Raw genomic sequence first — 26,014 nt, 5'->3', positions numbered from 1 at the left:
CCTCTCTATGACTTTTATTTTCTATCATATTAGGTTTTCTAGTATGTTTCTTACAAATCACTTAAAATTCATTCTGAAAATAAGGTTCCAAATTACAATAATGACTTCTACAGTCTCTTCTTGTTTGCCAAGCTCCACAAAAAAAATGAGTTTATGAAACTACCTGCCTATTTTAAATTATTTCTTCTCTCCCTTTGCTTTTTGCACTTCTCCAGACACAAGTAAAACTAAAAGGTTCTTGTTTGCCCCTCAGTGAAGGTCTCAGATGCCAGCTAGCTGCTGCCCCCATCCCCATACCCCCAACCCTTCTCTCCCCAGGCCCTACAGCCCAGCCCCCTGAGTCATTCCACCTGCCACCTGATGATTCAATAAGGAAACAGAGGCCACAGCCCTAACAAAGAATTACTCACCAACACTCCAGCTGCTTCAGACTTCCTCTGCAATGATAAAGAACAGTATTTGTTTAACAACCAAGCCTTCTTTCAGGTTTAATTCCCTAACACGATTCCCTCTCCAAACTAGTTCAATCCATTCCTCTTAGTCACTCACAAGAAAGCTTTCACTTCTTGTTCACAATGTTTATCAGCTTGTGATTCCATATTGCATGAGCACCTCCCTTTTCAGCCTTAAGGTCCAAATGCAGACTTTCCTTCTTCACTGAACGCCCTGGGCCTAAAAGTATCGGTAGGCAACTGGAGCACAAGAGCTACTATTGGCTGAGCAGATGGATGATACAAAGAGTGGAGGTACTGGAAAGACAAGGTGGAGAGAACGAACAGGTATTCATCACCTACAATATGCAGGCATTGTTAGTGCTTTATGTACACTAGCTGATCCTCAGCACAATATTTTTTTTATTGAAGTATAATTCATTAACATAAAATTTACTCATTTAAAAATGTTCAACTCATTGGTTTCTAGTATGTTCACTAAGTTGTGCAACCATCACCTGCTACCTAATTCTAGAACTTGTTCATCACCCCAAAACAAACCCTATGATCTTTAGTGATCACTCCCAATCTGCCCCTCTTCCCAGCCCCAGGGAACTACTAAAATCTACTCTGCATCTCTATGGATTTGCCTATTCTGAACACTTTATATAAAAGGGATCTTTTATATGGTCTTTTGTGTAATAAGGAGGAACAATAATGAATGCTGATGCCACTTAGTCCACATGCTCATCAGCACTCATTATGGTTCGTCTTTTTTATTACAGCCATCCTTGTATCTCATTGCGATTTTAATTTGCATTTTCCTAATGACCAATAATATTGAGTACCTTTTTATGTGGCCATTTGTATATCTTCTTTGAAGAAAAGTCTATTCAAATCCTTTGCCCATGTAAAAGATTGGGTTATTCTGGAGTTCCTGTCGTGGCGCAGTGGTTAACGAATCCGACTAGGAACAATGAGGTTGCGGGTTCGGTCCCTGCCCTTGCTCAGTGGGTTAATGATCCGGCGTTGCCGTGAGCTGTGGCGTAGGTTGCAGACGCAGCTCGGATCCCATGTTGCTATGGCTCTGGTGTAGGCCGGTGGCTACAGCTCCGATTCGACCCCTAGCCTGGGAACCTCCATATGCCGCAGAAGCGGTCCAAAGAATTAGCAAAAAGACCAAAAAAAATAAATAAATAAAAATAAAAGATTGGGTTATTTTAATTATTGTTGTTTAATTGTAGGAGTCTTTTTTTTTTTTTTTTTTTTTTAAGCCCACGGCATGTGGAAGTTCCCAGACTAGGGATTGAAACAGAGCTGCAGCTGTTGGCCTACACCACAGCCACAGCAACACGGGTGTGAGCCACATCTGTGACCTACACCACAGCTCACAGCAATGCCAGATGCTTAACCCACTGAGCAGGGCCAGGGACCGAACCTGCATCCTCATGGGTAGGAGTCGGGTTCTTAATCCACTGAGCCACAGCAGGAAGTCCTGGTTTTCACTTTTAACCACCTAACTTAAGTGTATAAATCTCTCTTGTCTCACCTCTAGAGACAGGCGACATGTTTCCAGTTGCTTCCCTGCACAGAAGTGGGCCCCAGGCTGAGCCAGCAAAGACCTGAGCCTCTCTGCTACCACCTTTCTGGACACCTGTGGGTGGGTCTCCCTTCTGGGCTGCAGGTTCCTCTTCCAGGAAGGGTCCACAGTCATAGGTGAAAAGGGACTTTGGCTGTTCCAGTTCTGGTCCGGGGATGATATGAAGGCAATTGTGGGGAAGGAGGCAGGAGAGGTCTCTTGGGTGCAAGAGGCCCCTCATAATGGCCACCTGCTGGGAGTAGGCATCTGGGGAGTCCCAAGGATGTGAGACAGGGTTTGACCTCAGACTATGCACTGAAAAACCCATTAAGACTGGGAAGAGCTGAAAAAGCAGGAGAAAGGGAGGTCAAGGGGATTCAGGGAGAGGAGGCTTCCTGAAGGGCCTCCCTGGGCCTGGGGGGTCAGCCACAAGTGACCTTTATGACTTAGGGGCAGGATGGATATACGGAGAACCCCAAGGCTACCCTAATCCAAGGGAGCTCAGGTTCCCACCATCCATCCTCTAGGAGCTGTCACATCTGTCCCCTCACCTGCCTTTCTCCTCCTTCCCCAACAAGCCTTCCCTTTGCCTCCCCTGCTATCCCACCTCCACCAAGCAAATGCCCAAGACCCCACCTCAGCAGTTCATGCTGTGGCACAGTGAGGTAAGAACACAACATAGTATCCATGAGGATGTGGTTCAATCCCTGGCCTCACTCAGTGGGTTAAGGATCCATCATCCCAGGTTCACAAGGATGGTTCAACATATGGAAATCAATCAACATTTGACACCACATGATCATCTCAATAGATACAGAAAAAGCATTTGACAAAGTCCAACATCCATTCATGATAAAAACTCTTACCAAAGTGGGTATAGAGGGAACATACCTTAACATAATAAAAGCCATTTACGACAAACCCACAGCCCATATAATACTCAATGGAGAAAATCTGAAAGCCTTCCCACTAAAATCTGGAACAAGACAAGGTTGCCCACTCTCACTGCTGTTATTCAACATAGTATTGGAAGTCCTAGCCACAGCAATCAGACAAACAAAAGAAAGAAAAAGTATCCAGAGGAGTTCCCATCGTGGCGCAGTGGTTAACGAATCCGACTAGGAACCATGAGGTTGCGGGTTCGGTCCCTGCCCTTGCTCAGTGGGTTGACGATCTGGCGTTGCTGTGAGCTGTGGTGTAGGTTGCAGACGCAGCTCGGATCCCGCGTTGCTGTGGCTCTGGCGTAGGCTGGTGGCTACAGCTCTACAGCTCCGATTGGACCCCTAGCCTGGGAACCTCCATATGCTGAGGGAGCGGCCCAAAGAAATAGCAAAAAGACAAAAAAAAAGAAAAGAAAAAGTATCCAGAAGTAAAAATGTCACTGAGTGCAGATGGCATGATACTATATATAGGAAACCCTAAGGACTCAACCCAAAAACTACTTGAACAAATTCAGCAAAGTAGCAGGATATAAGATTAACATTCAGAAATCAGTTGCATTTCTGTATACTAACAATGAAATATTAGAAAAGGAATACAAAAGTACAATAGCTTTTAAAATTGCACCCAAAAAAAATCAAATACCTGGGAATAGACCTGACCACGGAGGTGAAAGACTTAGATGCTAAGAACTATAAAATATTAATCAAGGAAATTAAAGAGGATTCAAAGAAATGGAAAGATATTCCATGCTCCTTGGTTGGAAAAATTAATATTGTAAAAATGGCCATACCACCCAAAGCAATCTACAGATTCAATGTAATCCCTATCAAATTATCCATGATATTTTTCACAAAACTAGAACAAACAATCCAAAATTTTATATGGAACCATAAAAGACCCAGATTTGCCAAAGCAATCCTGAGGAACAAAAACCAAGCAGGAGGCATAACTCTCCTAGACTTCAGGCAATATTACAAAGCCATAGTAATCAAGACAGTGTTGCCGGAGTTCCCGTCGTGGCGCAGTGGTTAACGAATCCGACTAGGAACCATGAGGTTGCGGGTTCGGTCCCTGCCCTTGCTCAGTGGGTTAATGATCCGGCGTTGCCGTGAGCTGTGGTGTAGGTTGCAGACGTGGCTCGGATCCCATGTTGCTGTGGCTCTGGCGTAGGTCTGTGGCTACAGCTCCGATTAGACCCCTGGCCTAGGAACCTCCATATGCCGCAGAAGCGGCCCAAGAAATAGCAAAAAGACAAAAAAAAAAAAAAAAAGACAGTGTTGTACTGGTACAAAAAACAGACATACAGACCAATGGAACAGAATAGAGAGCCCAGAAATAAACCCAGACACCTATGGTCAATTAATCATCAACAATGGAGGCACGAATATAAAATGGGAAAAAAAAGAGTCTTTTCAGCAAGTAGTGCTGGGAAAACTGGACAGCCTCATGTAAATCAGTGACACTGGAACAAACCTTCACACCATGCATAAAAATAAACTCAAAATGGCTTAAAAGCTTAAATGTAAGGAATTCCCGTCATGGCGCAGTGGAAATGAATCCAACTAGGAACGAAGAGGTTGCGGGTTTGATCCCTGGCCCCGCTCAGTGAGTTAAGGATCCGGCATTGCCATGAGCTGTGGTACAGGCCACAGATGCGGCTCGAATCTGGCATTGCTGTGGCTGTGGCATTGGCCGGCAGCAACAGCTCCAATTAGACCCCTAGCCTGGGAACCTCCATATGCCGTTGGTGTGGCCCTAAAGGACAAAAAGACAAAAAAAAAAAAAAAGACTTAAATGTCAGACAAGACACCATCAAACTCCTGGAAGAGAACATGGGCAAAACATTCTCTGATGTCAACCTTACAAATGTTTTCTCAGGTCAGTCTCCCAAAGCAACTGAAATAAAAGCAAAAATAAACCAATGGGACCTAATCAAACTGACAAGCTTTTGCACAGAAAAGGAAACCATAAAAAAAAAAAAGACAACTTAAAGAATGGGAGAAAATAGTTTCAGATGATGCAACTGACAAGGGCTTAATCTCTAAAATATACAAACAACTTACGCAACTCAACAGCAAAAAAGCCAACAACTCAACTGAAAAAATGGGCAAAAGACCTGAACAGAAATTTCTCCAAAGAAGATATGCAAGTGACCAACAAGCACATGAAAAAATGCTCAACATCATTGATTATTAGAGAAATGCAAATCAAAACTACTATGAGATACTACCTCACACCAGTCAGAATGGCCATCATTAATAAGTCCACAAGCAACAAATGCTAGAGGGGGTGTGGAGAAAGAGAACCCTCCTGCACTGTTGGGAATGTAAACTGGTACAACCACTATGGAAAACAATATGGAGGTCCCTCAGAAAACTAAATATACAACTTACCCTATGACCCAGCAATCCCACTCTTGGGCATATATCTGGACAGAACTTTCCTTGAAAAAGACACATGCACGTGTTCACTGCAGCACTACTCACAATAACCAAGACATGGAAACAACCTAAATGTCCACTGACAGATGATTGGATTAAGATGTGTCATATATACAGAATGGAATACTACTTAGCCATAAAAAAGAATGAAACAATGCCATTTGCAGCAACATGGATGAAACCAGAGACTCTCATACTAAGTGAAATAAGTCAGAAAGAGAAAGACAAATACCATATGATATCACTTATATCTGGAATCTAATATATGGCATAACTGAACCTTTCCACAGAAAAGAAAAGAAAATGGACATGGAGAATAGACTTGTGGTTGCCAAGGGGGAGGGGGGAGGGAGTGGGATGGATTGGAAATTTGGGGTTAATAGATGCAAATTATTGCCTTTGGAATGGATAGGCAATGAGATCCTATTGTATAGCACTGGGAACGATATCTAGTCACTTATGATGGAGCATGATAATGTGAGAAAAAGAATGTACATATATACGTGTGACTGGGTCACTTTGCTCTACATTAGAAAACTGACAGAACACTGTAAACCAGCTATAATGGAAAAAATAAAAGATCATTATAAAATGCAGGAAAAAATTAATTAAAAAAAAAAGGATCCAGCGTTGCCATAAGCTGTGGTGTAGATCACAGACTCGGCTTGGCTCCAGCCTTGCTGTGGCTGTGGTGTAGGCCAGTGGTTACAGCTCTGATTTGACCCCTAGTCTGAGAACTTCCATGTACCGTGGGTATGGCCTTAAAAAAGATAAAAAATAAAAAGGGACCCCTACCTTAGTGCTGCCCCCTTTGAGAGGCCATGTCTAGCTCCCCAGGCTGAACCAGGACTCTCAGAGACAGAGGACACCCTTCTATCATGGACATCCTCCACCACATAGGTGTCATCACCTGATCAAATGCCAGCCTGCAACCGTCCTTAGGCTTCTGGGACAAGGGCTGTGTCTGATTGGAATCCGTGTCCCCACACCCCCAAACCTCAGGCAACCTCCCTGGGAGAAAGAGAGGTACCTTTTCCGTCAGCTTTGTAGTCGTCAGGCAGCAGCTTGTCCTGCCGGTAGCCCAGCACAAAGGCCAGGAAGGAGAGGATGAGGGCGTCTCCAATGCTGAGGATGGCCAGCATGAAGGCCCAGCGGATGGTGCAGTGGCCCAGGGTGTATTTGCCCGTCTGCTCCCCACACATGCGTCGCACCTCACTCGAGTCCCAGCCGTCTGGGTAGACCAGGCAGCCGATCATCAGGCCTGTGGCTGAGGGGGCAGGAGCAGGGCAGACGCATCAGGCTGGGGGTGCTTGGCCTGCTATCTCCCACCTGGCTCTGCTGTCACCTGGACATCTCCCTTCTTCCTGCGTTAACAGCCTTGAGAGACACGGGGGGCAGTGCCTGAGCATTTTTGGAACAAAAGGGAGAAAGCTGAGACCCCAAGAGCTAAAGCGATTTGCCCCTGGGAGCCAGTGGTCAGGGGCAGAGGCTGGGTTTTGCCATAGCATGAGGTGCTTCTACCAAGCCCTCAGCCAGGCCCTTTGGACTGGACATGGCACTGCCTACCCTGGCTTCAGACTCCTCGGAGAACTCATCATTCCTGAGATGTACATTTGTTCCTACTCCAACATCTCTGAAATAAGTGTAGTAACGAAGCTTTAGGCCATAATTTAATTAGAGGTTTTTTTTTTTTTTCTTTTCACAGCACATAGAATAAGGGCGTGTCCAGAGTTCCCATGGTGGCTCAGCTGGTTAAGAACCTGACACAATGTCCATGAGGATGTGAGTTACAATCCCTGGCCTCACTCAGCGGGTTACAGGTCTGACATTGCCACAAACTGTGGTGAGGGCACAGATGCAGCCCAGATCCTGCATTGCTGTGTCTGTGGTGTAGGCTGGCAGCTGCGGTTCTGATTCAACCCCCAGCCCAGGAACTTCTATATGCCACAGGCATGGCCCTAAAAAGGAAAAAAGAACGGTATGTCCTACAAATCAGGTATCTTAGATTCAATGAATACCGGAAGTTTTCCAGCCCCATCTCTGGCTGATTCCTTCGTGAACCTTCCATTCAAGCAAACAGGCCTCCACAGCCTTACCCACTATGGCATAGTGCAATTGTCCACACTTCCCTGAATGTGTTTAAAATGCTGATTCCCGGGTCAGGGTCGGGCTCAGGAAACTCTGTCTTTATTTTTTTTTTATTTTTTATTTTATTTTTTTGTCTTTTCTAGGGCCGTACCTGCGGCCTATGGAGGTTCCCAGGCTAGGGGTCTAATCAGAGCTGTAGCCTCTGGCCTACACCACAGCCATAGCCATGCAGCATCTGAGCCGCGTCTGCAACCTATACCACAGCTCACAGCAACGCCAGATCCTTAACCCACTGAGTGAGGCCAGGGATCGAACTGGAAATCTCATGGTTCCTAGTCAGATTCGTTAACCACTGCACCACAACAGGAACTCCAGGAAAGCCTGTCTTTAAAAGCACTCTTTTAGGAGTCCCCTTCATGGCTCAGTTAACAAACCTGACTGGGAACCATGAGGATGCAGGTTCGATCCCTGCCCTCGCTCCATGGGTTAAGGAACCGGTGTTGCCATGAGCTGTGGTATAGGTCAGACATGGGTTGGATTCTGAGTGCTGTGGCTGTGGCGTAGGCTGGTGGCTTTAGCTTCCATCTGACCCCTGGCCCAGGAACTTCAACATGCCTCAGATATGGCCCTAAAGAAAAAAAAAAAAAAAAAAAACTCTTTCGGGTAATTTTCTCTACAGGAAAAACTGGTAAACACTAGAGCAGGCTGCCTAGATCTCAAGCCTGGCTCTTTGCTAACTAACTGTGTGCTTTGGAGCAAGCTACTTAAGCTTTTTTTTTTTTTTTTTGCCTTAGTTTCCTCATCTGTAAAATGGGGAAATAATTATGTTTGGATTGCAATGAGGTTCAAATGAGTTAGTATTTGTTTTTGTTTTGTTTTGCTTTTTTAGGGCCACACCTGCGCCATGTAGAAGTTCCTGGGCTAGGGGTCAAGTCAGAGCTGCAGCTGCCGGCTTGCACCACAGCTCATGGTAACACCAGATCAGAGCCACATCTGTGACCTGCACCACAGCTTACAGCAATGCCAGATCCTTAACCAAACTGAGCGAGGCCAGGAATCGAACCCGAATCCTCACAGACATTGTGTCAGGGCCTAACCTGCTGAGCCACAGTAGGAACTTCCAAATGAGTTACTATTGGAAAAGTGCCTGACGTAGTTGGCATTTCCTGAGTGCTGGCTGTCATCCCACACTGTTCTTTTACTGATTTAGTATTTACAGCCCAAAACGTCATCTTCCCCACCTTCCATCCTCTGCTCCCATACCCTCCCACCAAACTTCCACCCCACCTTAGCTGCCTGGACAGGTACCTATTCCTGGGGTGTGACTGGGGCAACCCCAAGGACAACCACCAGGCAGGCAGGGGGCGCCTTCCCTTTATTTGTGCCGCTTTCCCGTCCCTCGTTCTCCTTTCACAGGCCTGGAGGCTCTTCAGCTCCCAGGCTGTGCCCTATGCAGGAGCCCCATGGAGAAGCACCTTGCCGGACCCAAAGTCACTGACTGGGGCTCAGCTCATTCTTGCAAGAAGGGTCAGCAGATCAAACAAAAGCACAGCAAAGGGTAAAGGTCGGGGTCCCACCTCCCCACCTAAGTGTATCAATCCTCTTTTGTTTTTTTCTAGGAGGAGCACATTTACATACTTCCCTTCCAGACCAAATTTTCTCTCAATCTTGACAACAGTTCTGTTAAGGAGGCTGTGTATTAAAATCCCATTTTACAGAATAGAAAACCGAGGACTCAGAGAACCCAAGTGAACTGCCCAGTCATTTAGCTGTGGCAGGGCCAAGACCTGCACTCACAGCTCCTGACTTTCCTGACTTCAACGTTAATTCCCCCAAGATCCCAGACTGACGTCTCTCCAAGGAGCTGAAGGTATTTAGTGGTGACATGTCAGACGTAGGGACAAGTGGGAAGATGCTTGTGGGGGGAGGGGCCTTCCCCACGTGCTGTGTGGCAAGTCCTCTGCTGCCTGGCCTGGTTCCCTTCTTCTATGGCACCTCCCTGCGGGGCTTCAAGAAAGAGCCCCCCGGCCTCTGACGTGCAAACAGGTTGTTACTGTGGGTGCCACAGCCCTCTGTGAGCACCCTACCCACCCACCGTGCACAGTGGGGGTCCACCCCATTGTGGTGTCTAAGCAAAGGCCACATGGTATTCTCAGGCAAGTTCACTTAACCGTTTCTGACTTCCATTCTCTCATCTGGAAAATAAGGATAATAATACCTGACTCATCACACTGACATGAGGATTAAGTGTGATCACGTATAGAAAATGCTTACTGCAGTGTCTGGTACATTGTAAGCGGCCAATTAATATTAGCTGTTGCTATTATTATTGGCACTGAAGATAGATGGATGTGGGTGTCATTAGAGCCGTTCACCAATACTCCAGGTACATAACAGGATTATACTTCCTTACCCCTCCCTTGAAGTTAGGCAAGGTCATAAAAATTCCTTCAGCCAATAAAATGTGAGCGGAAATGCCGTGTGCTTTTCCAGATCAGAGAATTTAACTGCTGATGGAGACTTTCCAGAGCTCTCTTTCCCTCTGCAATGACAGCCAGATGACAGCTGATGCTCCATCAGTCTGGGGTCCAGAAAATAGTGAGAGTAGAGACCTGCACTGATCTCCAGTGAGCCATGATCAAGAAATAAACTTTTGGGAGTTTCCGTCATGGCGCGGTGGTTAACAAATTCGACTAGGAACCATGAGGTTGCAGGTTCCATCCCTGGCCTCGCTCAGTGGGTTAAGGATCTGCTGCTGTGAACTGTGGTGTAGGTCACAGACACGGCTCGGGTCTGGCGTTGCTGTGGCTCTGGTTCAGGCCGGCAGCTACAGCTCTGATTAGACCCCTAGCCTGGGAACCTCCTTGTGCCATGGGTGCAGCCCTAGAAAAGACAAAAAAAAAAAAAAGAAAAGAAAAAAACTTTTGTTTTAATCCACTAAGATTCGGGACTTGTTACTGTGGCATCATCCCATCCACCCTGGCTGATAAAGTTGTTTGGTGTTTTTCACATTGACTGAGCACCTACCATGTGTCAGGCACTGTGTGGGGTGTTCTGCATGCATCATAAGATCCCATCCTCCCAAGAATCCTGTGACACGGGTACTGTTGCTACCTTCCACGGATGATATTACCAAGAATATGTGAGACAAACAACCTGCCCTACTTGGGTTTCTAGGAGCTGGGACCTCATTCAGCCCCCACCTGGCATCCAGAAGCTCAATTTTTTTTTTTTTGTCTTTTTGCTATTTCTTTGGGCCGCTCCTGCGGCATATGGAGGTTCCCAGGCTAGGGGTCCAATCAGAGCTGTAGCCCCCCGCCTATGCCAGAGCCACAGCAACGCGGGATCCGAGCCGCGTCTGCAACCTACACCACAGCTCACGGCAACGCCGAATCGTTAACCCACTGAGCAAGGCCAGAGATCGAACCCGCAACCTCATGGTTCCTAGTCAGATTCGTTAACCACTGCGCCACAACGGGAACTCCCCAGAAGCTCAATTAACATTGTTAACTAAAACCCCACGCTTCCCCAGCCATCAGTCCTCTTTCTCTTCTCCTGCACCCTTCCCTGGTCCCAGGCTTCTTGGCAAGGTTAAGCTAACTGGTTTAGGACCCTTTGAGTGGATTTATCTCCCAAGTGCTGTTGGGGGGGCACACTTCCTCCTTCTGCCCCTTCCTTTGGCTCATCTTTCTGTCCCCAGTACCCAAGGATGGAACATGACACCACCTTTGCTCACTCCCAACATAAATATTTCATAGGATGGCACCTGGCCACCTCTTCTATCCATGTGTTTAGCTCCATGACCCAGACAGCATCTGACTCAAATGGCCTGGTGACCCCTCCCCCACCCAGGCCCTCCCAGTACCGCCTGTTCAGCAAATGGCACATGTTGCAGGAGGTCGGAGGAGTGGAAGGGTGTAGAGAATGAGGGAGGAAGGGTTATGTTTCCAGTATCCCATAACTCTGATATGTAGGGCCAGTAACAGGCCTGCCAGGGTCCATTCTACTCCTTTTTATAACAAAACTGCTAAATCTTCATTCCCCCTTCTTTTTTTCCCTGCTGCCCACCAAGACTTGCCTCACTGCCCCCAGACTCTCCCTCATCCTATGAAGAGACCACAGGCTTCCCTGGTGGCTCATCGGGTTAAAAATCCTGCATTGTCACTGCTGTGGTTTGGGTTCGATCCCTGGCCCGGGAACTTCTGCATGCCCTGGGGGCAGCCCAATAAATAAATAAGTAAATGAAAGAGACTACAGAAAGAGGGAGATGGCTGGGGGTGGGAGTGGGGAGGCAACTCTGGAGCCAGGTGAGTAGCCTCAGTATAAGATTTGGAGTCAAAGGTTCTGTCTCTCCCTACCTGTGTGCTAAAAGACAAGTTACCCACTAGGAGCCTTATCTATAAAATGGGAAGAAAACATACCTTCCTGGGTCATGATGATGAGGCCGCTCTAGATGCATGTGAAAGAATTTTACAAATCTTTATACTTCTGGGAATGTCCGCCTTAATTAAATTGTCTCTGGAATACATCTAGTTCTTGGGACCCACTATCTTAATTCTCCTGCTTACTAGGTTGCCAGTTGACCTGCTACAGCCTTGGCCGGGTCTTATCTTCTCCCTCAGCCCTAGATTTCTCATCTAGAGTTGGAGGGGGGCAGCACTACAGCTTTCTGGGGTGCCTTTCAACTTTGACTGTCCTCTTTTTTGGCCGAGCCCGCAACCCACAGAAGTTCCCAAGCCAGGGATCAAACCTGAGCCACAGCAGGGACCAGACCCGCAGAAGTGACAATGCCAGATCCTTAACCACTAGGCCACCGAGGACCCCTTCAACTCTGACAGTCTTGAGTATGGGATTCTGATCCCTGTTCCCTTCTCTCTGTTAAGGATAATACTGCTTTCTCTCTTTCTCTCGCTCTCGCTCGCTCTCGCTCGCTCTCGCTCACTCTCACTCTCGCTCTCTCTCTCTCTTTTTTTTTTTTAATCTTTTTAGGGCTGCGCCCGTGCCATATGGAGGTTCCCAGGCTAAAGGTCAAATTGGAGCTGTAGTTGCCAGCCTACACCACAGCCACAGCAACACCAGATCTGAACCACGTCTACAACCTACACCACAGCTCATGGCAATGCTGGATCCTTAACCCACTGAGCGAGGCTAGAGAATCAAACCTGCCTCCTCATGGATGCTAGTCAGATTCGTTTCTGCTGAGCCATGAAGGGAACTCCAATACTGCTTCTCATTGTAACCAATGATATCAAGATGATTTTACTCTAGTTTGCAGTCCCCAACAAGGCTCCTGGACATCTCCATAGTAAGGACAGTCTGTGTGTGGTCCTCTGGATGGGAAGGGACCAAGGGCTGCAGGACAGGTTCTTAGGCATCCCTTTCTGGGCTCTAGAGGAGAGCAGGACCGGCTGGCCCAAGGACCCAGAGGCCTGCCTGAGGCCAGAAGCAGGAAAAAGGGGCCGGGGAGGCCTTGCCTCTGAGCACCACAAGTAGCCACCTACCCTATATAGTTTTTTGTTTGTTTGTTTGTTTTTGTCTCTTTGTTGTTGTTGTTGTTGTTGCTATTTCTTGGGCCGCTCCCGCGGCATATGGAGGTTCCCAGGCTAGGGGTTGAATCGGAGCTGTAGCCACCGGCCTACGCCAGAGCCACAGCAACGAGGCATCCGAGCCGCGTCTGCAACCTACACCACAGCTCACGGCAACGCCGGGTCGTTAACCCACTGAGCAAGGGCAGGGACCGAACCCGCAACCTCATGGTTCCTAGTCGGATTCGTTAACCACTGCGCCACGACGGGAACTCCCTACCCTACATAGTTTTAAAATACCCCAGTCTCCTCCCCTCAAAACAAAATGTCACTTCCACAAAATTTCTCTGCCTTGTGTGCTCATGCTTGCTACATCAAGTATGGAACCCTATAATTAGGGAATGAAGACCTTCACTTTACCACAAGTGACTTGCTCCTGGACAAGTCACTTCAACTCTTTGGACCTCAGTTCCTCATTTACAAGATGAGAGGGTGGAACGATTTTTTTTTTTTTTTTCGGTCTTGTTAGGTCTGCACCCGTAGCATATGGAGGTTTCCAGGCTAGGGGGTCAAACTGGAGCTACAACTGCTAGCCAATGCCACAGCCACAGCAACACTGGATCTACGTGTCTGCGACCTACACCACAGCTCATGACAACGCCGGATCCTTAACTCACTGAGCAAGGCCAGGAATCAAACCCATGTCCTCATGGATGCTAGTTGGGTTCATTAACCGCTGAGCCATGACAGGAACTCCAAGAGAGTGGAACAATTTGATCTCTGAGGTCTTTTTGGTCTCAGCCATCTCAAGATTCTCAATTCCTCAGAAGAATCTGCAGAGCATTGAGTACAGCTGGGCCAAAGGGGAACACCTGAGTAGAAGACAGAGCCTCCACAGAGGGTGGGATTGTGCAGCTGCCCTTGTGGTCTGGGGTGGGCCCCCGCCCTCCCACTACCCCTGCTCACCAGCAGCCAGCTGCATCCATGCACAGATCTTGTAGACAGTGGCGGTGTTGCAGACAAAGAACAGGCTAAAGCAGATGATGGAGCCAATGATGAGGAACATGGCTAAGGCCACAAAGAACATGGCGGTCTTGAAGGCTCTAGAGGGGATGGAGGAGAAGTCCAGTGGCCCACCCTTGCAGATGAGCTCCGATGACAGCACGTTGCCTACGCAGTAGGAGAAAAGGCCGAAGTAGCCTGCCTGGGGTGTGTTGACGCTGTCACCGATCCAGTAGGGCTGGATGAAGAGCGCCATGACCAGCACGGAGAAGCAGATGGTGAGCGTGCCCCACATCACACCCACGGCCCTCGCGTTCCTCACGTAGTTGGTGTGGTAGATCTTGGCTGCCTCCTGTGCGGGCAGCAACTTCACCATGGTGAAGGCACTGGGTCCTGGGCTGGGAATTTGTGGACTGGAAGTGGCTTTACAGACTGATGGAGGAGGCCCAGAAATGGGTCACTTCTCAGCCAGGTTTGGGGAGGAGTCTGAGGTCAGGGCACAGGTGAGGCTTCCCCCCCCAAGGCAGAGGAAAGAAAATTAATAGGACAGGGAAAGATGACCTTGCCTTCTTCAGGGGAAGCTTGTCCAGGTGCCTGTGTCCGCTCTGCTCTAGCCACGCTGTCTCCCTTCTGCCTCTGCTCAAACCTTCCAGGGTCTCGGCCTGCTGGCGCCGCCCGGCCCCTCCCCCACATGCAGCTCAGAGCATCAGAGAGCTCCGCCCCCTTCTCTGGGCCCGGCTCCTCCTCCCTCCCTCCGAGAGCGCTGCTTTCAGCACCGTGGCCAGCGCCCCGGGATGCCCGGACACAGGCGTGTGCAGGGCGGCCGACCCGCCCACTGCACATCCGCGCCACGGGGAATCAGAACCCCCTTCACCCTCCCGAGCGGGAATGACAAAAATTGGAAGGGTGGGGCTGCAGCTGTCACCTTCCTCTCGCTCCACTTCCTGCAGCAAAACCGCTTCTTGAGAGCAGTCCCTGTCCCACCCCACCCTTCTCTAGCTCCCTACTTATCCTGCCAACCTCCATTTCCCCAGAGGCCCGCAAAGCCTTCCGGATCACTGGTTCCTTGTCCCTATTACTGAATCGACAATTACTAAGAGCCTTCTAGATACTTAGTCCTATGTTGGAGGCTATCTTCCCTAAGCAAGGACCACAGAGTAAAAACGACAGGGCTCCTGCCCTCAACAACAGAGATATTTACATATACGTAAATATATATTTGCAATGCAAATGATAGCATGGTAATAGAAGCAACTACAAAGTACAGTAAAGACTGTTCCTTATAAGCCTTCTCAGACCTTAGTATACGCTTTTTATTCAATTCAAATGTCTTTCTCTTGTTTATATTTTGTTGAATATTTTTCCCCTTATCTCCAAAATATCTATACTTTTCTTGAATTTATAGGTAAATACATGATTAGTGTACATATATAGAAAAATTCAAGATTTTTACATAAACAGTTCCCGGTGGCTCAGCAGGTTAAGGATATGGTGTTGTTACTGCTGTGGCTTGGGTCCCTGCTGTGGTGCGTGTTTGACCCCTAGCCTGGGAACTTCTGCATGCAAGGGGTGTGAGAAAAAAAAAAAGATAAAATTAAATTTTTTAAAAAGAAAATTACATAAAATAATGGGAGTTCCCATCGTGACTCAGCGGTAAATAACCTGACTTGTTTCCATGAGGACTCGGGTTTGATCCCCGGCCTCGCTCAGTGGGTTATGGGTCTGGCTTGCCATGAACTGTGGTGTAGGTTGCAGAGTGGCTTGGATCCTCCACTGGTGTGGCTGTGGGGTGGGCCGGCAGCTGTAGCTCCAATTCGCCCCCTGGCCTGTGAACTTCCATATGCCACAGGTGCAGACTTAAAAAGGGAAAAAAAAAGAAAGAGCTCCTCCAGTTCCAGTTCCCTCCACGCCTCATAGTCTTCAGTGGTGAGAAGGGAACCATAATTGCCCTCCGTGTACTGGGGCTCTGCTCACAGGTGTCCTGGGGCCAGGGGCGGCGGGAGGGGGGGAGTAGCTAGGGCCAGGATGAACTCACAGGGGAAAGTGGGGTTTTCTCTTTCCTTTTTTTTTTTTTTCCCCATGCCCATGGCATGCAGAAGTTCCTGGGCCAGGGATCAGACCTGAGCCAAAGCAGTGACACCTTAGCTGCTAGGCCACCAGGGAATTCCAAAAAGTGGTTTCAGGAGTTCCCGTCGTGGCGCAGTGGTTAACGAATCCAACTAGGAACCATGAGGTTGCGGGTTCGGTCCCTGCCCTTGCTCAGTGGGTTAACGATACGGCGTTGCCGTGAGCTGTGGTGTAGGTTGCAGACGTGGCTCGGATCCTACGTTGCTGTGGCTCTGGCGTAGGCCGGTGGCTACAGCTCCGATTCAACCCCTAGCCTGGGAACCTCCATATGCCGCGGGAGCGGCCCAAGAAATAGCAACAACAACAACAACAACAAAAAAAGACAAAAAAAAAGTGGTTTCAAAAAGTGAGGATAGTGTTCCTTTAATCAATGGCATTTCCATGTCTCTGGAATTGGGTGGGTTCCTCTCATTTCGAGGGTCTCCTAGCTGCTTCCTCCAGCTGTTCCCATATATCACCACCCTCCAGTGGTACAAGGGGGTGGTTACTCGGGCTGAGGTCATGTGCAAGGCACATCCATGGGATTGCCATGCATTGTCTTATTCAATCCTGACCTTCATCCTCCTTGGGTAGATGAGGAAGAAGGCTCAGGAAGCTCGCCAGTTTAAATAACCTGTCCAGTGTTGTGGAGCTAATTATGACGAGTTCGGAAGACAGGTTCAATGTCTGGATGAAGCCAGAAGTCTGGGGCCTTCACAGTGGGGGCCTCTTCCACCTCCTGGGATTGGGGTGGGTGGTGCTTGGCTGCAGCAATCAGTCCCTTAGGGAAAGCTGCTCTGGCCCACACCTGAGCACACTCCGGCAGCTGCGCCCTTCCCAGCCGTCAGCCCTGTGCCATCAGCGGCTCAGGAGACTGATAACTGTTCCTGCTCACACATGGCCTTGGGTAGGGGACTGAGGGAGTGGAAGCCTTAACTAAAGCAGTGAGTGTTTAATGCTGGACTTGTAGATATTAAGTGAAGTGGAAAGAAAATGGGAGAGGATGGCTGGAGAAGCACCTCCTAAGGGCCCCTAAATCACCCCTGCAGGTGCCCCCCTGTTGGGAGGCTTGGAGGATGGTATATCAGGCAGGAGAACCACATTCCCTGGTCAGGGGCCCAGGGACTTGGGCCTGCCCTAAACTCCCCAAGAGAGCCTGGGAAGATTGAGGTGTCAGGAGGCTGGGATCACTCCTCACCTGCACCTGATACTGCCAGATACCTGGGTTTAGGTGAGGTCAAAAGAGGGCCCAGGAGTTCCTGTTATGGCTCAAGGGTTAAGAACCCGACATAGTCTCCATGAGGATACAGATTTGATCCCTGGCCTCACTCAGGGGGTTAAAGATCTGGCTTTGCTACAAACTGTGGCATAGGTCACAGACGCTGCTCAGATCTGGCATTACTACAGCTGAGCATAGGCCTGCAGCTCCCATTTGACCCCTAGCTTGGGAACTTCCATATGCTGCAGGTACAGCCTTGATAAGAAAAAAAAAAAGAGGGCCCAGACTGGGGTGAAAAAAGAGCGGCACCTAGGAGGCAAAATTTAAGGAGGTGCTCATACCCTAGGTGTCTCCCTTGCCTCACCCTGGAAGCTCAGGGTGCCAGGGGTGAATAACAGCAATAACAGCAGCTCGCATGTACTGCTCATGTGTGCCAAGCCCTGTTCTAGGCCACATATGTTATGTGTATAACATATGAATTCATTAAACCCTTGCAACTCTTTTATCAGTTGACAGATAAGGTGACAGACTCAGAACAGATAACTCCCCCAGCTAATAACTTGTACAGGTAAAAGAGTCCCTGAGTCCCCACTCAACCATGCTGTGTCACCCCACCCCCAACACACACATAAGACACCAGGTGCCAGGTGGCACCCAGCTACCTTATCAGGACCCTACCCCCAGCAGACTGGCCACAGCTGGGCCTCTGCTCACGGCAGGCCCTGTGGGGAATGGGAAGGTGGGTGGGTCATATGTGGTCCCTTTTATAGCCCCACTACCCCCTCTGGGTCTGTCTTTTGCCACCTGACCTGACCTTCCAGCTGCTACTTACACCAGCTGTGCTCATTCATCATGGAGAAGGTCCTTGCCTTTCTGCTTGTGACCCTCGCGGTAGCCTATGCTGTTCCAGACCCCCGCGGAATCATTATCAACCTGGTAAGAGGGTCTTCAGGGGAGAAGTCCTCTGAATCCCCAGGTGGGGACTTTTTTTTAAGCTTGGCGCTTGACCTCTGTGTGGCTCAAGTTGTCCCTAGCCCTAACCTGGGGCTGCCTGAGGGCTGGGAGGTGAGGCGCCCCTTCCCCAGAGACCCCAGAGAAGGCAGCACGGCGCATGCTCAGAGAAGTGCATCAACCTGGCTGAAGGAACTTGATAAAAATCCAGAGCCTTGGGCTCCCACCCGGGAGACTCTAACTCAGGAGGTCCAGTAGTTTAAAAAAAGCTTCCCAGTGGTTCTGGCTTCTGACCTAGAGTAGTTTCTTCTCTGTGTGCCAGACACAGTCCTAAATGCCTCGGGAAAACTTAAATATTCAGTCCTCATAAGAACCACATGAGATAGGTACTATTATTATCAGCCCTGTTTGCAACTGGAAAACTGAAATAGAGAAAGGTTAAGTCAGCTGCCTGAGGTCACACAGTGCGAAGTCTTGGGCAGGGGCAGGCGCCCTGCCATCAGCTCCAGAGCCAAGCTCCCAGCACTGGCCCACACTGCCTCTCCACCAAGGGCAGAAGGGGGAAGGCCCTTTGGGTTAACAACTCTGTTCAGAGGTTCTTAACTCAGGGCCACATATGGGCTTGGAGGGTCCAGGATCCTCTGAGATTATGTGTAAGAGTCTGGGGTGGGGAGGCGTTTTCCAGGGAGGTGGTCCCCAACTTTCTCAGGGTCCTCGAAGGATTGGGGGACCCAGAAAGGTTTGGAGACCTTGCTTGGGGGTTTTGGAGACCCTGAATGGGTGACCATTCCAGGTGAGAACACTTAGGCACAGGGTGGGGCAGTGACTTGCCCAGGGTCACCCCGGCAGTTGGTGGTGCAGCCAGGACTAGAACCCAGGTATCCTGTCCCCAACTCAGGCTGCCTCTCTGGCTCTGCACTGCCAGCTTCTCACATGGTGGGGGGTGGGAGGTGGGCAGAGAGGCCGCCTGCTCCAAGGTTAGATTCTTTCACAGCGCCCCTCCACCAGGGAAGGCCAGGCCAGCAGAAGTAGGTGGTGAGGTGGGGGTCTGGGTGGAGAAGGGACCAAGGGGAGGGCGGGAGTGTCTGGGTTAACCGGCTGCCCCCCTCGCAGGATGAGGGCGAGCTCTGCCTGAACAGTGCCCAGTGCAAGAGCAACTGCTGCCAGCATGACACAATCCTGAACCTGTCCCGCTGCGCGCTCAAGGCCAGAGAGAACAGCGAGTGTTCTGCCTCCGTGAGTGCCAGTGGCGGGGGCGGGGAGGGGGCTGTGAGAAGGAGAAAGAAGGTCAGCTCAGAGGGGGTGGGCCCTCAAGGCTTAGGGGTTGGATCAAGGAGAGTTAGTCCGGATGTTGAATGTTTTTGTTTCTTTTTGTGGCCACGCCTGCAGCATGCAGAAGTTCCCTAGCCAGGGATCAAACCCACGCCATAGCAGCGACCCAAGCCACAGCAGTGACAATGCCAGGTCCTTAACATGCTGAGCCACCAGGGAACTCCTGGATGCTGAATGTTGAGTTGATGAAGAGAGGGAGGTCAATAGGCTTCAAAGCCCTTTCCCATCCAATGCCTTCTCTGACAGCTGACCAGTGAGCTGTGTGGGGCAGTGATGTGTCAGCTCCGTCTCATGGATGGGTAAATAGAGGCTCCCCAGAGAGATCAAGTTAATAAGAGCAAGGAGGCACAGAGTGGAGACCAGAACCCACCATGCCCCTGGGGAGGCAGTCAGGAGATAAGCCATCTGAAAAGACAGAGCAGTCAGACAGGGGCAAGTGACACCCAAAGTAGCCCCTATATGGAGTTCCCGTCGTGGCGCAGTGGTTAACGAATCCGACTAGAAACCATGAGGTTGCGGGTTAGGTCCCTGCCCTTGCTCAGTGGGTTAACGACCCGGCGTTGCCGTGAGCTGTGGTGTAGGTTGCAGATGTGACTCGGATCCTACGTTGCTGTGGCTCTGGCGTAGGCTGGTGGCTACAGCTCCGATTCAACCCCTAGCCTGGGAATCTCCATATGCCGCGGGAGCGGCCCAAGAAATAGCAACAACAACAACAACAAAAAGACAAAAGACAAAAAAGAACAAAAAAACAAAGTAGCCCCTATAACCTGTGGCTCCACTGGCTCCATGTCTCTGCAGACGCTCTATGGGGTTTACTACAAGTGTCCCTGTGAACGGGGCCTGACCTGTGAGGGGGACAAGAGTCTCGTGGGCTCCATCACCAACACCAACTTTGGTATCTGCCATGATGTTGGACGCTCCAGTGACTGACAACACACACCAGCTGGAGCACCGAGGGACGCCCCTCCTTCCACCACTGCTCCCTGGCTGGCACCTCCGTCTTCTCATTGGGTTCTTGGCAATTAAAGCCCCTCTTGCAAACCTTCCCTAGGCTCCTGGATGTTCTTGCCCAGTCAGCCCCTTCCTTGATGTTTCAGCAAGTTTTGCCCCATCAGGCGTCAATCAGGTCCGAAAAGGAGGAAAGGATCAGGGGCCAGGCAGGAAGAGGCACCAGGCTGGAGACAAGGTTGTGACACGGACCCCGCCAGGCTGGGAACCTCTCTGGGATGCCCTCCTAGCCCCGCCACGTTCTCAGGCATACAGGCAAGCACTTATTTACACACACACACACACCCCTCTTGTCAGGAGTTGCCATGGCCCGTATTTTTTGCCCTGCATCAAAACGTAGTCCCCTGTCCTGAGCTCACCTCTCTTCCAGGCCAAACTCTCAAATGTGACACATCCGTGTGTTAAGGGGTCAGACCACTAACAGTCGGGGGCTTATTCTGTGCTAGCAAATCCTCACAATGACCTTGGGAAGGAGAATTCGTTGTCTCTATAGATAAAAGGAACTGAAGTTCAGAGAGGCTAAGTAATTCACCCAAGGTCATGTAATTAGAAAAAAATGGCCACTAAATCATCCAACTCCATCCCTTACCCTTTCTATGATTCCCTGGTCTTTCCCAATCATTCATTCTCAGACAAATGGGTGGAACTATAAGGAATCTAGTTTGGGGTTCATATAAAAATGTTATACCTTCTGGAACCAAAAAGCCTGGGTTTCCTTAGAGTCCTGAGCACCTGGTCACTGAGAAATGCAAGTGCAGGTTCACTGACCTCTTGGTGGACATGCAGGGAGGAGTCACATAAATGGGGGGGGGGCACTGAACTAAATGAAATTGAGATGCTCTCCCAGCCCCAGGATTCTGTAGTTCTGGGATAATGAACCCTTCGAGAAGCCATTAGGTTTATGAGTTAAGACTGGATTCAGCTGTAAGTAATTTAAAAATCCAAGTAATTACGGCTTAAACAAAGGGGGCAGATATTTCTTGGGCATGAAGAAGCCTAGAGATAGAAGCGCTGGCATTTGTTTGGGTGCTGGCAGGTCGCAGTTCTCTTCACGTCCCCCAGGCTGGCTAATGCCTTCACAGCAGCTCCTAACATCACATCCTCTCACCATTTTCTTTTTTTCCATTTTTTTTTTAAGGCCACACCTGTGGCATATGGAAGTTCCCAAGCTAGGGGTCAAAGTCTAAGTTAGGAAGCCTGGAGTAGAGGCTGGGTGGGGTACTGGGTGAGGGCAGAGTGCTTCTCCAGGTGCACCTTCTTAATCTTGCCCTAACACCTCAAGGCTGAGTGCGCCATGTCACCATGGCTACCGCAGGGTCACCTGACCACCTCCAGCTGCAAGGGAAGCTGGGAAAGCAAGTATTGGGCAAAGGGAATGGATCACCATGACTGGCTTAGACTAGTTATGACCCCTCTCCAGGGCTGGGCACATGACCGCCCAAACAATATTGGGATTCTATTAGCAAGGAAGGGGGCCACGGCTACCAGCAGAGAAAGCTCTTATTTCAATGATGATGTATCATCCTTCCCTTCTTGGCCCTCCCCTCTTGGGGGGCTCTGGGACCAGGGGCAGGAACACACAACTCTGGTAGTCATGGGAGTGAGCAGAGGAGAACTGGGTGGGGAGGCAAGGAAGAGAGAGCATTAAAAGACAGTTTTCTGGAGTTCCAGTCGTGGCGCAGTAGTTAACAAATCCGACTAGGAACCATGAGGTTGCGGGTTCGGTCCCTGCCCTTGCTCAGTGGGTTAACGACCCGGCGTTGCCGTGAGCTGTGGTGTAGGTTGCAGATGTGACTCGGATCCTACGTTGCTGTGGCTCTGGCGTAGGCTGGTGGCTACAGCTCCGATTCAACCCCTAGCCTGGGAACCTCCATATGCCGCGGGAGCGGCCCAAGAAAGAGCAACAACAAAAGACAAAAAAAAAATAAGACAGTTTTCTTAGTTGCCCTCCTTTTTTCAATTTTCTTACAATGGCTGTAGACGATTTTAGACAATTTCTAATTCTTCTGAAATATACAAGTCAGGTCCAGCTGGCAGGGACACTTGTTATAGAGGCCGAGGAACATCTGGGAAAGGTGAGACTTTGGCCTCGACCTTGGGGACTGCTCTGCCCTCCGCCCTGAGGGGCACCCCCCACTTTCACCACACCCCCAGCTCTGGGGCCCATCTGCACACACAGCAGAAGAGCCTGCACACAAAGACCTTCTCACCCAGCTACTCCGAGTCTGTCTCTGGTCACCTCCTCCAGGCTGGCCCCTACGGTTGCTCAGTGCCCTCCTAACTCCATCCCTGGCATCACTTTTCCCCTGTTAAACCATCTGCCAAATCTCTTTTGTTTTGGCAGAGACCCGGGGTATGTGGAAGTTCCCGGGCCAGGTATCAAACCCTCGCCACAGCAGTGCCAATGCCAGGTCCTTAACCCACAGAGCCACTGGGGAACTGCCCAACCTGCCAATTGAAAGTGGATGAACATTGACAGGGGGCCACCATCTCCTCAAATCCTTTCATGGGTAAATCAATCCCCTCTCCTGAACAGTCAGCTCAGCAGCTGCTTCATCCCAAACCTCTCCCCAGGAGCACGTGGGGTCATAGCAGACCTTCTGGAGCTTGGGACGAGGGTGGTCTGAGGCAGAGGTGGAGGCAGGTTAGGGCCAGACCCATTTACAGTGCTACTTGTGGGGTTTGCTGAGGTGACCCCTGAAGAACAGAACCCATATTAGAAAGAGAAGCATCGCCACACCCCGTGCCTGCCCTCCAGCCAGGATTCCAAGCCCCTGGGGTGAAGACTTGCCTCGGGTCTGTCCACCCACTGACCCAGCAGAGAATTCCAGGGTCATTGCCGCCCACCTACCTCTCCTTCTTTCCCTTGGGCTCTGTGTCCGCCCTGGTTCCACCTTCCATGAGCCGCCCCCCCATCGCCCATGCACCCCCCGCCCCCTGCACCAACACCCACATGCGTGTGGCACGCGCTGCCCTCCGACTCCTTTACGGAGCAGTGGGACTCGCAGCTCTCCACCGACCCGCTGCAGTGCCCGCTCTTGCACGTCCTGCTTCGCATGCAAATCTCCCCAGGGTCCTGCGGGGAGCCGGCCCGGCCCGGCCCGGCCCGGCTGGTTCCACTGCGGGCCTGTTGCCTTCCCCTCCCCCAGGGTGCCCTCACTAGCGCCCCCTCCCGCCAGGCTGGGAACACGGCGCCTGCAGGACCAGCTTTGTGCCCAGAGGAGAACGAACAGTTTTTGACGGCTTGCCCTTAGGGTCCTCAAAATAGGTTACTTTCTGGGACACACGAGGGTGAGCCAGACCTTTCCATCTGCCACTGCACAATCTCCTGCCAACTCCTACTCACCTTCAGCTGAGCTCGATTGTCACCTAAGCGCCCCACCCCCAAACACATACACACGTATCAATCAAGTATTCCCCAGTGCTGGGGGGCACATCATCTACCACCTACCGTCCTTCCGTCAATTTCGGCAGTCCTTTTTTTTTTCCGCTTTTTTTAGGGCCGACCCTCCCAGGCTAGGGGTCGGATTCGGGGCTACATCTGCCAGCTTATGCCACACCCAGGGCAACGCAAGATTCAAGCCGTGACTGCAACCTACACCCCAGCTCAGGCAACCCCTGATCCTTAACCGGCTTAGCGAGGCCGAGGCCGAGGATTGAACCTGCATCCTTAAGGATCTTAGTAGGGTTCGTTACTGCTGAGCCATGCAGGGAACTCCCTCAGTAGTCTTCCAACCAGCAAATACTGAATACCTACTGTGTTCAAGCCCTGGGAAAGCAGATGGGAATAGAACCAGCAGAAATGCCTGCCCTTCTGGAGCTGATATTCCAGACAGCCCTCTAATAGAACTTTCTACAGTGATGAAAATGGGCCTCTTCTGTAAGGTCCTGTTCAGTAATCACTAGCCACCTCTGGCCATTGAGTACCTGAAATGTGGTTGGCTTGACCTGGGAGCTGAATTTTAAATGTTGTTTAATTTTAATTTCAGTAACCGCACATGAAAAGTGATCACATGACTGGACAAGCACAGCTTGAGGGAAGACATAATAAACTCATAAGAAAATATAGAGGTGTCTCGGACAAAATGTTGAGCAAAAGAAGGCAGATATATATGATTCCATTATATGACATTCAAAAACAAGCCTTCTAGGGTGCTGGAAATGCTCTGTATTTTTCCTTTTTTTTTTTTTTGGCCATGCCTGTGGCATGTACAAGTTCTGGGGTCAGGGGTTGAACCTGCGGTGATGACATCAGATCCTTTAACTGCTAAGCCACAGGGAATTCCCAGTGCTCTGTATCCTGATTTGGGTGATGGTTTGAGGGTGTTTGCATAAAACTAAAACTAACTGATTTTAACGTATAAAATCAAGATCAGACATTTTATTCTATAATATATTTATATTGGGTTTTATTAATAATTATGATTTAGATCTTATATGTATAATCCTATTTATTATGTATGATCAAGAGTAAAGCAGAGTTTCCATCGTGAAACTCAGCAGCTAGCGAACCTGACTAGCATCCATGAGGACGTGGGTTCGATCCCTGGTCTTGCTCAGTGGGTTAAGGATCTGGTGTTGCCGTGAGCTGTGGTGTAGGTTGCAGACTTGGCTCGGAGCCCGCTTTGCTGTGGCTGTGGTGTAGGCCAACAGCCGTAGCTCTGATTGGAGCCCTAGCCTGGGAAACTCCATATGCTGCAGGTGTGGCCCTAAAAGACAAAAAGAAAAAGAAGAAAAGAAAGCAGCAGAGGAGGACTAGATTGACAGGAGCCTCTTCCTGGTCTCCTTGATTCTTCTACTCTTGCCAGGAGCCATTCAGCCCACTCTACCCGCTGCAGTTCCACCTCCCCACCAGCTCCCATCCGTTCTCCCCAAAGCAGCCAGAAGATATTTTTTTTGGCCGCACCTGTGCCTGTGGACATTCCCAGGCTAGGGATGGAAGCCTCGCCACAACAGTGACTGGAACCATTGCAGTGACCATTGCGAAAAACCACCGAACCAGCAGGGAACTCCTAGAGGACTTTTTTTTTAAGGTAAATCCCTCATTATTATTGCCCTGCTTTAAATCCTCTCAGGACTTCCCAGGGCATCTAGATCTGGAGAGTCTATAGGACCTGCACGCCCTTTTCATTGCAGGACTGCCCGCCTGTCACTAGATCCCTTGCTGTCCCACCACCACTCCCATCACCACATGCCCTGCAGCCACCACTGGGGCCCCTCTGCCCAGCACACCCTGCTCCGGAAGCTCTGCCTGGCTGCCTCCTTCTCTGGCCTGCGGCTGCAGCCTTCCTGCACATCCAGCCAGAACAGTCCCATCCCCTGGCTTTCCCATGTGCACAACACATGTGACTCTAAAATGTTTGTCTTTTTTTTTAAGAGCCACAGCCACA

At 49.9% G+C, this 26,014-nt stretch overlaps 2 protein-coding genes across 3 annotated transcripts; one reads left to right on the top strand and one right to left on the bottom strand.

Moving 5' to 3' along the window:
* Positions 1-410: 410 nt before the first annotated feature.
* Positions 411-14,699, bottom strand: LHFPL5 (LHFPL tetraspan subfamily member 5). The gene is made up of 3 exons (XM_047797260.1): positions 13,973-14,699; positions 6,424-6,660; positions 411-437 (listed from the first exon to the last, which is right to left on the bottom strand). Exons 1-3 carry the CDS (start codon positions 14,382-14,384, stop codon positions 427-429), a joined length of 660 nt encoding a protein of 219 aa, XP_047653216.1. The 5' UTR covers positions 14,385-14,699; the 3' UTR covers positions 411-426.
* A 3,448-nt stretch (positions 14,700-18,147) lies between these two features.
* Positions 18,148-20,661, top strand: CLPS (colipase). 2 transcript variants are annotated; one of them, XM_047797694.1, is made up of 3 exons: positions 18,148-18,269; positions 19,398-19,520; positions 20,415-20,661. In XM_047797694.1, exons 1-3 carry the CDS (start codon positions 18,186-18,188, stop codon positions 20,544-20,546), a joined length of 339 nt encoding a protein of 112 aa, XP_047653650.1. In that variant the 5' UTR covers positions 18,148-18,185; the 3' UTR covers positions 20,547-20,661. The 2 variants fall into 2 exon arrangements, with proteins under 2 accessions (XP_047653650.1, XP_047653651.1); XM_047797695.1 differs by lacking the exon at positions 19,398-19,520.
* Positions 20,662-26,014: the final 5,353 nt, after the last annotated feature.

This window comes from Phacochoerus africanus, chromosome 9, assembly GCF_016906955.1.
Source record: "Phacochoerus africanus isolate WHEZ1 chromosome 9, ROS_Pafr_v1, whole genome shotgun sequence".
Taxonomy (NCBI): Eukaryota; Metazoa; Chordata; class Mammalia; order Artiodactyla; family Suidae; genus Phacochoerus; species Phacochoerus africanus.
The sequence above is the reverse complement of the archived record's forward strand: the minus strand, read 5'-3'. Positions and strand labels throughout refer to the sequence as shown.

What these genes read in the sequence shown, in the direction of transcription:
- LHFPL5 (XM_047797260.1), bottom strand. Translation starts at nt 14,384, where the DNA reads ATGGTGAAGTTGCTGCCCGCACAGGAGGCAGCCAAGATCTACCACACC. An exon ending in ATGGATGCAGCTGGCTGCTG is followed by an intron (nt 6,661 to 13,972) that starts GTGAGCAGGGGT and finishes CTGCCCCCTCAG; the next exon opens with CCACAGGCCTGATGATCGGC.
- CLPS (XM_047797694.1), top strand. Translation starts at nt 18,186, where the DNA reads ATGGAGAAGGTCCTTGCCTTTCTGCTTGTGACCCTCGCGGTAGCCTAT. An exon ending in GCGGAATCATTATCAACCTG is followed by an intron (nt 18,270 to 19,397) that starts GTAAGAGGGTCT and finishes CCCCCCTCGCAG; the next exon opens with GATGAGGGCGAGCTCTGCCT. An exon ending in ACAGCGAGTGTTCTGCCTCC is followed by an intron (nt 19,521 to 20,414) that starts GTGAGTGCCAGT and finishes ATGTCTCTGCAG; the next exon opens with ACGCTCTATGGGGTTTACTA.